Genomic DNA, 13,323 nt, shown 5'->3' on the forward strand with positions numbered 1-13,323 from the left:
GATCACAGGTCCTCACATCAGACAGGGCTTTCCCTGGAGGATTCCAGCCGGCCACTCCCCACCCCAGGCAGGCACCGCAGACTCCAAGCAGGGCCCCTGCAGCCACCTTTGGCTCTCGCGGGATGAGGGAGGGAGCCATCACCACGAGAGGCAGTGCATTCCGTTTCTGGGGAACGCAGACCGTCAGAAAGCACAGCCCACATGCTGAGCCAGTGTGTGCTCTGTCACTCGCCGCCGACGCTGTTCTGAGCTCCAGCACTGGAAGGACTTCCCTTCCACAGGAAGACACTCCAGACTTCTGAAGATGCCACCACACGGGTCTCCCCTTCGCGAGAGATTCACCCCCAGTTCCTTCTTTTACCTTTTTTGTACCAACGTGCACTTTAGTAAGAGTGTCAGCGGCTCTGGTCATCAGCTGTATGTCAGGACGCTCAGCACACACCTTGAAGGTGGAAGTCTGAACCTCCGCCACCCTCTCTCTCCGCCCCTCGGTGACCCCAGCCTCTGGCAACCGCTCCTCCACCCTGTGGTATGAGTCCACGGTTTGCTCTGGTTTTCTGAATTCCGCGTCTGAGTGACACCATAACTGTTATATGTCTTACATCGTCTGGCTTATCTCACTTGCATAATGTTCTCCAGTTCCATCCGTGTTGTCACCAATGACGGCTTTCCTTCTTTTTTAAGACTGAATGTATTCCATTTTATGCACATATCACATTTTCTTTGTCCATTCATCCGTCCTTACACACTTGGGTTGTCCCCACGCCTTGGCCACTGTGAATGCGGCTGCTATGAACCTGGGAGCACAGATCCCTCTTCAGGATGGTAACCTGATTTCCTTCCTGCACACCTAGGAATAGGACTGCTGGGTCGTAGGGTGGTTCTGTTTTTAATTTCCTGATGAACCTCCATACTGTTTCCATGGTGAGTGCACCAGTTTACATTCCCCCCAACAGTGCCGCAGGGCTCCCTTTTCTCCACACCCTCCCCAACACGCTATCTCCCGTCTTCTAAACAAAAATTTTTACCAAGGTAGTAAATGGTGTTTATGACTGCAAGTGGACACAGTGCTCCAACATATTAATACCCTGTGAACTTCAAAACACCAAACGCACTTACAGTAGTGTTACTGGTCAGCAAAATGAAGGGGCAGGAAGCTCTACGACTGTGAGTGCACCAGTGTTCCCGGAAGGGCGGTGCTGGCCAGACGACCACTCAGGGGCCTCGTAGCTCTGGCGCGCCCACCGCGACAGACACGGGCCAGCACTCAGAACTCCCTAGGTTCCTGCAGGTCCTCACCTTCTGATTCCCCTGGGGAATGGGAGTTGGACCAGACATCCTGACAGGTGTGAGGCGATGGCTCACGTGGTTCTGACTCGCATTTCCCCGGCGATCGGGGGTGTGGAGCACCTGTTCCTGCACCTGTTGGACACTTACATGTCTTCTTTGGGAAAATGTCTATTCAGGACCTTTGCCCACCTTTAAAGCAGGTCCTTCGTTTTCTGCTGCCGAGTTGTGCGAGCTCCTTGCCTAGCTTGGGCGTTAGGCTCTCATCAGCCCCGCTCCGCAGGCGGCCTCCCCTCCCGTCGCTGGTTCCCTTAGCTGCTTTAGTCTAATTAGCCCTATGTGTTTACTTCTGCCTTTGCGGCCTTGGCTCTGGGCGTCAAATTCAAAACCTTCAGCGAGACTGCTGTCAAGGTGCGTTAGTTAGCTCTTCATATTTTCTAGGAGGGTTAGGGTTTCAAGCCTCACGTTCAAGTCCTTAATCCACTTTGAGTTGTTTCTGGAGGAAGACAGAGCTCCAGTTTGCATCCTATTGCATGTGGATATCCAGCTCTTCCAAGCCATTTCTTACAGACTGTCCTTTCCCCGCTGTACATTCTTAGCACCTCTATTGAAAATTAATTGCCCGTAAGGGCACAGGTTTATTTCTGGACTCTCCATTCCGTTCCGTCCATCTGGCTGGTTGTATGCCAATACGGTACTGCTCTGAGTCCCACGTTTGTAACAGTTTGAAACCAGAGCATGTGGTGCCTCCAGCCGTGACCCTCTTACGATCGCTTTGGCTGTTCGGGGTCTTTTGTGGTGCAATACAAACTTCACAATGTGTTTTTTCTGTTTCTGTGGAAAATGCCATTGGACTTCTGATAGGAATTGCACTGAATCTATAAATGGGATTGTTTTCTCAACTTCTCATTCTGATAATTTGTTTTACTGTAAAAAAAAATACAAGTGGTTTTTGTATATTAATTTTGTATCCTGTAATTTTACTAAAATCTTTTGTTAGTTCCAACAGTTTTTGGTGGTTTTTCAGGGTTTTCTACGTATAATATCATGTCACCTGCAAACAGTTTTCTTTCTTTCTTTCCAATTTGGGTGCCTTTTGTTTCTTTTTTCAGCCTTACTTCTCTAGTTACGACTTCTAGTCCTGCGATGAATGAAAGTGGCAAGAGTGGGCATCCTTGTCTTGTTCTGATCTTGGAGGAAATGCTTTCAGTTTTCCACCACTGAGTACTTATGGGATGCGGCAAAGGCAGTTCTAAGAGTGACGTTTATAGAAATAATGCCTTCTTAAAACAGGCCGAAGTTTGGGTTTGTTGTTTCCATTTTCATTTGTCTCAAGATATTTTTATTTCCCTTTTGATTTCTTCTTTGACCCATTGGTTGCTCAGGAGCATGTTGTTTAATGTCCGCATATTTGTGAACTTTCCAGTTTTCTTCCTGTAACGGATTTCCAGTTTCACACCACTGTGGTTGGAAGAGATGCTCGAGATAATTTGAATCTTCTTAAACATATTAAGACTTACTCCACGGCCTAGCATATGACGCATCCTGGAGAAAATTCCACATGCACTTGACACGGCTGTGCCTTCTGCTGCTGTCGGCTGGACTTCTGTATACGCCTATTAGGTCCATCTGGCCTAACGTATAACTTAAGTCCAGTGTTTCCGTATTTATCATGTGTCTGGATAACCCGTCCATGACTGAAACTGGGGCGCTGAAGTCCCCGCTAGGACTGTGCTCCGGTCTGCCTCTCTTCAGACCGGCTAATGCGCTTCATGCATCTGGGTGCTCCTCCGTGGGGTGCACGAACGTGCACAGCTGTTACGTTCTCTTGACGAGCTGGCCCTTTTGTCGTCATATAAAGACCTTCCGCGACTCTTGATGCAGACATCTTGAAGTCCCTTTTGTCTCCTGTGAGTATAGCTACCCCTGCTTCTTTTGGCTTCCACTTGAGTCCATCTTTTTCCACCCGTTCAGTTTCAGTCTCTACGTGTCCTTAGAGCAGAGATGAGTCTCTTTTAGGAAACATACAGTTGGGTCTTATTTTTTTTAATCCACTCAGCCACTCTATGCATTTCGATTGAAGAACTGAATGCATTTACATTTAAAGTAATTATGGATAAGTGTGAACTTACTGTCGCCATTTTGTTGTTTTCTGATTGTTCTGTGATTCTTTTGTTTCTCTCTGACTCTCTGGCTCTTGTGTGTGTGTGTGTGTGTGTGAGAGAGATCTGACGACTTTCCATACTGGTTTGCTGTGAGTCTTCTCTCTTCATCTTCTGTGTGTCCACAGCAGGGTTTTGCTCCGTGGTTACTGTGAGGCTCACATAACCCATCCCACACTTACAACGGTTATCTCACTAGTAACAACTTCAAACACATTCTGAGGCTCTACGTTTTTCTCCCGTCCCTGCGTTCTATGTTTTGACATCACAATTTACATCTTTCACCTTGTGCATCAATTAACAAATTACTGTGCTTATAGCTGTTATTAATAGCTTTGTCTTCTAACCTCCACACTAGAGCTGTAAGTGACTGACCCACCACCACTACATTAGAATATTCTGAACTTGACTAGACACTGACTTTTACCAGTGGGTTTTATACTTCCACGTTTCCCTGTTACTGATTAGGATTTTTTCACTTCAGCTTGAAGAACTCACGTTAACACTTTCTCTAAGGCTGGTCTAGTGGTGCTAAATCCCTTTAGCTTTGGTTTGTCTGGAAAACTACTTACCCTCCCCTCAATTCTGAATGACAGCCTTGCCAGGTATAGTACCCTTGGTTGGCAGGGCTTTTTTTCCCTTTTAGCACTTTGAACATAGCATCCCACCGCCTTCTGCTGAAAATCGCTCAAGGTTTCTGCTTGAAACTGCTGACAGTCTTTTGTGGGCCCCCTGGCGTGTAACGAGTTGTCTTCCTCTTGCTGCTCCTACAATTATCTCCTTGTATGTAAATTCTGCCACGTCCATTACCACGTGTCCTGCTGCAGGTTCCTTTGGGCTCCTCTTGCTTAGGACCCCCGGGCCTCCTGGGTGTGGGTGTCTGCTTCTCTACACAGGGTAGGGAGTTTTCAGCCATTATTTTGGTAAGTGAGCTTTCTGCCCCTTTCTCTCTCTCTTCTCCTTCTGTAACCCTTATAAAGCACATATTGACCTGTCCACAAGCCCCGTAAGCTGTCTTCGTTCTTTTTCTCTTTTTCTCTTCAGATGGATGAATCCCACTGTGCTGTCTTCAAGTCCATCAATCCTTTCTTCCGCAGCATCTACGTCTGATTTCCCATCTAGTTCAGCCCTAGCTCTCCTTAACTGTGTAGGCTCTACCTTGCCCAGTTTGGACAGGATTCTCTTTGGTAGAAAAACGCAAAAACAAACTAGGGGGCCCGAAAGCTCTGTTCTCCCCCTACATTCAGGTAATGCTAACGCTCCCACACCGTGTGCAGGCACAGCCCAGACCGCTGGGAGGACTCCCGCGGACGCTGCCCCATCACTGTGCTTTATCTGTGTCTTTCTACGGGGCTGGGGGCCAGGCACCATGGGCACGTGACTTTGATTTAACTGCACCTAGAACCACCGATAGCAGGCATTTCAAGTGCACAACAGATCCCAGTTTTAACTGAACGAATCACTACTGAGAATTCCCCCAGCACATGAGCTCAGAGGTCCGAGCACGAGCGAGAATCAAAACGCCTCCCTCTCTGAACAGCCCTTACCTGAAAGGAAGAGAGCGTTTCATACGTGGCCTTGTTTATGCTCCTCAGGTGGAGGGTGGCCAGCACTGCAGGGGGAGGAGAGACTGCGTGTCCAGCGGCTGGGGAGCCGGGCCTCCGCCAGCACCACCCACGGGCCTGCTCACAGGTGGTCATGGTAACACCGTGCAGCCACGGCCAGCGAAGGTGGGGCCCGCGTCTGTGCCCATGTGGGCACCACGCAGAGCCTTTCAAGCACACCTGTTCACCTGGCATTCACAGTGAGTGACCCAGGGAACAAGAAAGGCAGTTGGAATAAACCACTTTGTGCTGATGAATAAACAGGAGCCAAATGAAGTGGCTGAGCCCAGGGAGAGGAGGGTGTCAGGCCCAGCCCTGACCAGAGGCTTCCTGGCTTCATGTGCAGAACACACTTCTGTCTCGCCCCACACACAGTGGAAGGCCACCAACGAGCCTGGGGAGAGACCAGCAGGGGACAAAATGCCGACAGAATGGCCTGGGTTAAAGATTCCAAAGGCACGTCCTCTGCTCCGTCTGCACAAGACCTTCCTGTTCCTGCGGACTCACCCTGCCTCCCCGGCTGCTCTACTGAGTTTGAGTCTCTTCCCTGCTTTGAGTCTCTGTCTCATTCACGCGATGAGTGCCTGGGCCTGGGGCCAGGGCAGGACCCTCCCTCTGCATCCCTTTCAAGCTCAGGCCTGACCATACGGCTTGCTCTGTCCCGGCCCGGCCCAAGCCAGGACCGAGGAGGAAGGAGCAGGCGGCCAGCACTCAGGGGCAGCGGCTGGGGGGGTGGGGGTGTCAGGGAGAAGACTGGCTCCCGAGTCAGCTTTGCCTGGAAGCCCCACCGCCAGGCCATCCCCAGGAAAGGGGACGTCGAGGCTTCAGGGACCCTCTTCTGCCTCACACCCAACTGGCAGAGAAGGCGGGCGGGCGGCCCCAGCATGGTACCGTTCTTTACGTGGCCTCCCGTCAGGTCCTGTCCAGTATCCGCGGTCATGAGCAGCGTCTTGACCCCTCTTGTCACCAGGGCCTGCGGAGAAGTCGGAAGGTCAGTGACTGGCCAAGGCCCAGGGGACGGTGCCTCCCTGGGAAGAGCAATGGCTCTTTTCATTTTCAGCTGAACAAAAGCTGCAAGAATTTGTTAGCAGTATACCTGGGACAAGGAGAACAGAAAAGGCACTCTTTGGGAAGAGGAAAGTGCTCATAGAGACAACGCTCAGAGTTGCAGAGAGAGGGGAAAAGCTACCAAAATACATTATGTGGGTAAATCTAAGTGACTCCATACAATAATAAAAAGAATAATGCCATGTGGGTCTAAGACACACACAGCATGGAAAGAAATGACAACAATAGCACCTAAGGGAGAAGAGAGGAAGGTGCAACTGAACTGTCTCAGGTGTTTCCCTTGCCCTGGAATTGGCAAATATGCTAACTTATATCAGATATTAATGATTCAGGATGAATACTGTACTGTCTATGGCCAAGTCTAAAAAATAAGTGAAAAGTGTGTAGTAAGTTAGTAGAGGAGAAAACATAATAATAAAAATACTCAGTCAACTCAAAAAAAGAAAAACCAGAGAGAAAGGACCATAGACAGGTCAGAGAAAAATGAAAATTAACAAGATATGGATTTAAATGCAAATAACAGTTATTACATTAAATGTAAATGAACCAAGTATCTCATTTAAAAGACAAGAATTTTCATAATGGATTAATAAAAACAATTTCTAATTATATATTGCTTACAAGGTATGCATCTTAAAAATATGGATGGAAAAACTGAGAGTAAAAGGATAAACGAGTATGTACTATACAAACAACCACCAAAAGACAGCTGCGATACCCACAGAAGGGAAAATATTTTAACATCTCTCTTTGCCTTACATCAGAGTCACGTAGGTAGTTTCCAGTCCCCTCTCTAGGGCGTAAATGCATGGAAGAACTAAACTGGACCTCATTCATCTCCATATCCCACGGTTCCATGTAGTCTGCAGGTACTCAGGATGTTTGTGCCACAAACTAACAAAGTGAGAAAAGAAGTAGGTAAACATGGAGGAAAAGTAAAGGGGCACTTACCTTTTTAACATACGGCATGTATTTTTTATCCATATGATACGAACCATATTCATTCTCCAGCTGCACAGCAATAATGGGGCCATCTTCTTGGACCTGAGGGTCAAGGAGATGAGAGTCTGAGAGTGATGTGACCAGAGGGGGAAGGCTGGATGTTCTCAACCTGTTGTCGCACACACGTATTTCTAGTGCCATAAAAAGTGACATATTTCTAGACTCGCCTCCAAGTACACTATAGTTGCGGCAATTTCTCTCACTCTACAGCCAGCAACCGCCGCCAGGAGGTTAAGTGCCCGTAGCGTCCTTTCCCTGGTGCCCCCTAAGTAGTTTGTGCCCGGTAGCGCCCCCTAGTTCAACGCATCAGCAGAGGCTTCAAGCCTCTGCTTCCAGCCTTTCTACTTTGGTGCCACTTAGGTGAGTAAGGCGTCCCTCCTCCCCGCCAGGCGCTGTCTCACTCCTGCGCACAGGAGCTCATCTCCTTCCCACTGTGCCAGGACTTTGCCCCTTGGGTGTCCCTCTGTCTCCTGTATCTTCATCTCCTTCTTTACTTATCCCTTCCCACCATCATGTAAACTGACTCCAGTTACTAACCCTCTTGTCCTCGTCACCTTCGGGGACAAACTCTGTGGAACAGTTCTGCACTCACTCTTCTTATCCTCCCACTGACTCCGTCTCCCTCTGGTCCCACTTGCACTCCTTCCTTTCTGCCTGCTTTATGAACACTGACCGCCTCGTTGCTGAATTTAAACATACATTTTAACCCTAACTTCACTCCTCTCCAGCAACAGCTGAAGCCCTTGGGTAGCTCCTCCTTCTCGAAGCCCTCTCTGCTGTCTTCTGGAACATCCCCTCAGGTGCTGCCCCTCTGGCCACCCCTCCTAAGTCTTCTTTGTGAGCTCCTCGTGCCCCACCCACCTCTTCAGTGTTGAGGTTGCTCATGGTTCCCCATCAGTCCCAACGCTGGGCTGGATCGCATCCCCGTCTGAGCTCTCAAACATGCCCTCTTGCCAGTATGTTCTCACTGTCCCTCCTTCCCAGTTCCCTTCAGCTGACGTCACCACGTGTAATCAGCCGTGCCTCTGTAGCTCTCGCCAGGCCGGCCGGCGTGTCTTCTCTCCGTACCTTGCACCTGCCAAGTCCTAGTCAGGTTTCACCACACCCACTTCTGCACCTCTCAAACTGCCCTTGGAGACACATGAGCCACCATGAGGTATCCCTCTCAGAATGCAGAATTAAGAAAAACAGTGTTGACCCCTAAAAATTAAACTCCACGCCAACAGCGAAAGTAAGAATCTGGGTTAACAGCCAGGACTGTGTGAAGTGTGACTGAAGTGCTTGCACGTCAAACACTGTGATTATCATGACCTCGGAGAAACTGGGAGAAGAGAGCTGAAATGGGAAGATATTTAGCAAGCGAAGAGTAAGTGGCTGCACTGCACCCTGACAGGGGACAGAAGAGGTCACAAGGCCTAACAGAGAGTTCCAAGTCTTCACATCTCATCCTCTGATGGCAAACATTGAAAACCTTTTCCAAAACTTGCTTCTTTCTTCCCCCTTCCCACCCACACAATGAGGAATCTGACAGATTAGAGAACAGAAAAGGAAAGGGGAAAACCCAGAAGTTGACAGCACCTGGGATTATCTAAAGCAAGAGACCCTGAACACGATAAACGCACTCGGAAGTTCTAGAAGGAGGGTACTCGGTGGCAAGTGCTGACTCAGCAGGCTGTGCTCATGCTGTCCAGACCCCCGGCTTCCTCAGGCCCTGGTTCTGTGCTTGCCCCTGCAACCTTCTGATTTCTCCTTCAGCTTCCCAGGAGTTCCAAGACTAAGGAGGTCTTATCTGGAGCGGAGTGAGCGCTCCAGTTCAATGCTGTCCAACAGAACTTTCCGTGATGATGAAGATGTTCTGGGTTCTCACTGTCCAGTGTGGTAGCCACCGTCCACGTGTGGCTGTTGAGCACCTGAAATGTGTCTGTTGTGAATGAGGAACTAAACTGTTCATTTTATTTAGTTTTAATTGTAAATTAAACAGCCACACGTGGCCATGGCTACCATACTGGACGGCACGGCTCCAATCTCTGTAAAGGACTAGCTCTACTGTCTCCTGTTTCCAACGGCACACTGACTCTGCTCTTCAGTGACTGAGTAGTTTAAATGGCTTCCTTGAGTCTGATTAATTCCGGGACACTCACGGTGTCAGGAACCAGCTCTGCTCCGAGTGGCTCACGGGATGCAAAGCCCATTCAGATGAGGACAGTGATGATGACACATGCTCAGTGGTAGTCACCCAGCGAGCTGCTCGACACCTCTCAGACTCCATACGTTTGTTCCTTCCCCCACTCACTGTCTGCCCGGCTCTACAGTCCCTGAGGCACTTCCCACACACGTAAGAGCTGCCGCGACACACCACTTCCACTCAAGCGCGAGCACGCGCGACACCACGCACGGGGAGGCGTGATAAAACTCAACTTCCTAAGCTCATCTATGTAACTAAGTTAAGTTAGCACCTAAGTTAAGGCATTTTGGTGACTATCATTAACTTCCCATTTATGGTGATGGAGAGCAAAGAAATAATGGAGAAGATGAAATGAAAATGGACAGAGTGCAGTTCCAAGCGCACTGCCAGGAACAAGGCATCTGGTCGGGCAGCAGATGAGGAAAGGCACAAAAGCAGAGCAAAACAGCCTGACACTTCTTAAATGAGGAGCTGGAATGAGCTGCTGCACATGCTTCCGACTTGTGAGTGGTGGAGAGGAGGCGGCCCACCCAGGAAATCGGGGCAGGCGACGCCTTCCCTGGGCCACAGAGACGGCTGGGCTTTACCTGGAGGGACACTATCCGGGGGATCAGCTCATCAAAATAGTGATTCACGGCTTTAGTGAAGCCCTTGTACGTTGTCCTCAGCTTCATTTTAGGGTCCCGGAGTAACCAGCTGGGGTTGAAAAGGCAAGACTCAGACTGGGGGTGGGAGACAGCAAAACGAAACGTTCACGCACCTGGGGCTACAAGCACAGCCCAAATGTGCACAGCCACCCGGGAGCAGCGAGCACATCGCGAGATGTCAGCGCGTCTTCAGGAAACGCAGTCTGTGCTCGGTTACAAGAGCTCAGCACCTTCCCCACCACCTCTCTCCTCCACACACACTGGAGGTGGTGAGGTGAGGAAACGACCCGGGAGGGTCGTCAAGCTGCAGCCCACCAGCCAAAGCAGAGCCGCTGTCTGTGCCTGTGAATAAAGCTTCATTGGCACACGGCCCCTCCGTCTGTCTGCAGTCCCCACAGCATGTTCCTGCTGCAGCTGCAGGACGGAGTAAGTGCAACAGCGACTGTCCCCCAAAGCCGAAAATGCTTATTATCTGGCCTTTTACCAAAAAAGTTTGCCAAACCCCAGGCTAGAATGAGATTTTTATAAAGCTGTTTTAAAGTTTCTTTTTAAATGTTCTTTAATGGAACATAATCTGGCCATTAAAAATGAGGAACTGGTTCATGCTACAGCATGGATGAGCCCTGAAAACATTACGTCACGGGAAAGAAGCCAGGCACAAAGGTCACATAACGCACGATCCCATGTGTATGGAACACAGAGCAGGCCAATCCATAGAAACGGGAAGCACACGGGTGCTTGCCAGGGCCTGTGGGGCAGGAGTGGGGGTGACGGGGCTGAGGGCTTCCTCTTCGAGTGATGAAGAAGGTCTGGAACTTGGTAGCGGTGACGGTCGTTGAGCATTTTCAATGTACTTAATTGCCACAAAACTGCACACTTTTAAATGGTAAATTGTACACTGTGTGTATTTTACTACAATTTAAAAAATGATAGAAACAAAAAAGAAAGAAAGAAAGAAAATCCTCTTTTAAAAGAGATAATCACTGTGTGTACTGCTATCCCCAAACCGAGAACTTACAAAGATACTGCTTAAGTGGTAGCCAATAGCTTTTTTTTTTACCTTATTTGTATGGCAGAAATGAGATGGAGATTTATAAAAAACAAATACTATATAATTCCCAGTATTTTAAGGTTCATTTTCTACATCATTAAATGAGGGGGAAAGTGCAGATTAAAAAGGCACATAGAAAAGCAAGGAAAACGCTTTGCTCTGATTCACCTGTGAGAGTGCCTGGGGCCCACGTGCAGTCACGGCCAGGGGCCCCAGAGCACAGCCTACCTGGGCAGGCCGCCAAGGTCCAAGTCGCTCCCGATGTACGGGCCTGGACACAGGATGACCCACAGGTCCACCTCCAACGCCATGGATATAAAAACCCTGGGGAGTGAAGCAATAAAGACAATTTCACATAAAGAGCTGAGGCTGGACTCGCTGCTATCTCTCCCCAAGATGTCCTCTCCCATGGGTAGAAGGTGGGACTCCCAGCCTGGCCTCCAGAAGTCCTTGCAGGAGACGGGACCCGGTGGGCAGGGAGCCCTGCACTCGGCAAGAAAGGGGCTCAGTCAAGGACCAGAGAGCAGGACACCGACGGGAAAGCGCAGGGACCCTGGACCGGACGCCAGCCTTCCCTCCTGACCTGCTCCCCGCGTCTCCTCCCCCGACTGACTGGCACCACCGCACAAGAAGTCCTCCTGCCTCTTCCTTCCTCCTCATCCCCACCTTCAGTCTGTCACCAGATTGTGTTTATTCCTCCTACTTAATACTTCTGAACACGAGATGCCTTCTAATTCCGACCGTTACCCTCCTGCTTGAAGAACTCCTCATCTCCACTGGAGTTGTTACAGCAGCTCCCTCCTTCCTTCTTACCTTCTCCTGACACCTCTCCAGTGTCTGTCCAGTCTCTCAGCACCAACAACAAAACCAGGAGCTAATTTTCACCCTGTCCCAGCATCAGGAACGATAGCTCAATTCTGTGAGTTTATTCTTTTACTTGGCGATTCTATGAGATGGGTACTAATACCACCTCCATTTTATAGATAAGGAACCAAAAGCTTAACGAGTCAGAGCTTCCAAGGTCACATTTTTGGCCCGTGGAAGAGTTAAAGGGACCATCATGCAGACGCTGAGGCTTACTTGTTACAGCAGCTAACGCTGCTTAATTAACATAAACCATTCTCACACGTCTCTGACTGTGCCCTGGCTGGACCCTGTTTCTGAAGTAACATTCAGCCTCCTCTAATAAACTCCTGATCAACTTCGGATTTATTTCACTACAACTTCACTGTCATCTGCCCTGGGCTGCCCCCTACTTTGTGTCATCTACCGCCTTCTCTACAGAGAACCCTTACTCCTGACAACACAGTGTGTTATCTGTGCATCTCTAGCACCAAAGACAGCTCTGAACCACAGCACGTGGACAGTACATATTTTCAAATAAACACCTGCTCTCCTGTACCATGTTTCAGAAATCCTGCAAACTACAGATCAGAGGTCTCCTCTCATAAGTGAGACAGCCGACCCCCCATGATAGGTTAAACCTGTGGCACTCTGCATGTACACTTTCTAACCCACAGGTGAGCAAAATGCACCCCAGACACGAAGGTCCAGGCTCCACTGCCGAGAAAAGAATCACTGCTCAAGAGGCTGCAGCCGAGGAACGAGACTGTCCGCGCTTCCTGGTGGCTCTCAAAGCAGAAAACAGGCACCCCTTGCTTCAGCTGCTCCCACAGTCAAACCCTGTCTCTGAGCCACAGAAATAGGGAACCTAAATGTGAAACTTACGCCAAATCCAGGTTTCCAGTAAACTGAAACTGGCCTCTTCTTGGCTCATGAAGATTCCAAGGAACATGCCTGAAACGGCAAAAAGAAAACTATAAAAACTTCTCACCCACTTGCTCTGATTCCCTATTGACTCCTCAGTTTTAACACGGCACCTGGGCTGCCTCTACCAAGAAAGAGACTGAACATCCCAACAGCCAAATCTCTACGTGCATATGCACTATGCAGCAGCTTCAAAATTCTTCCCTCAAATGCCCAACAAAGATCCAAGCAGCCAATGTTTGTCCATGATTCCGGACTTCAGGTAAAACAGATGTGTATGTCATGTCTGCTGGGGAACAGCTGCAATTTTTTTTAATGCCCACAAAAACATAAAAAATTTAAATCCACATCTATAATGGCAAAAAAGGAAAACCATTAACCATAACATAGAAACCAGAAAGATCTGAAAAGTTTATAGAACTGGATTATACAATATGATTTAAATAAATGGAGTGAAATGCAGTGATTAACAATGTAAGATTCATAATACCCAGGATCCATTACAAAGGCTTACGAGGCAACTATGCAAAACAATTAGGAAAATACAACA

The 13,323-nt window shown here is 48.9% G+C and overlaps 1 protein-coding gene across 10 annotated transcripts in view; it reads right to left on the reverse strand.

The window, feature by feature from the left end:
- LOC102505559 (beta-galactosidase-1-like protein 2) overlaps positions 1-13,323 on the reverse strand; it is a 33,419-nt gene that overhangs the window by 10,940 nt on the left and 9,156 nt on the right. For all 10 annotated transcript variants that reach the window (XR_004316821.1, XM_032472271.1, XM_032472274.1 and 7 more), the window contains exons 4-9: positions 12,735-12,803; positions 11,235-11,330; positions 9,896-10,004; positions 7,073-7,165; positions 5,945-6,026; positions 4,997-5,061 (exon numbers count right to left, since the gene is read on the reverse strand). Coding sequence is in view for 9 of the 10 variants with exons in the window: in XM_032472271.1 (XP_032328162.1) it covers positions 4,997-5,061; positions 5,945-6,026; positions 7,073-7,165; positions 9,896-10,004; positions 11,235-11,330; positions 12,735-12,803 (514 nt within the window). In the remaining variant the exon portion in view is untranslated. The remainder of the gene's footprint in view (positions 1-4,996; positions 5,062-5,944; positions 6,027-7,072; positions 7,166-9,895; positions 10,005-11,234; positions 11,331-12,734; positions 12,804-13,323) is intronic.

This window comes from Camelus ferus, chromosome 33, assembly GCF_009834535.1.
Source record: "Camelus ferus isolate YT-003-E chromosome 33, BCGSAC_Cfer_1.0, whole genome shotgun sequence".
Lineage (NCBI taxonomy): Eukaryota > Metazoa > Chordata > Mammalia > Artiodactyla > Camelidae > Camelus > Camelus ferus.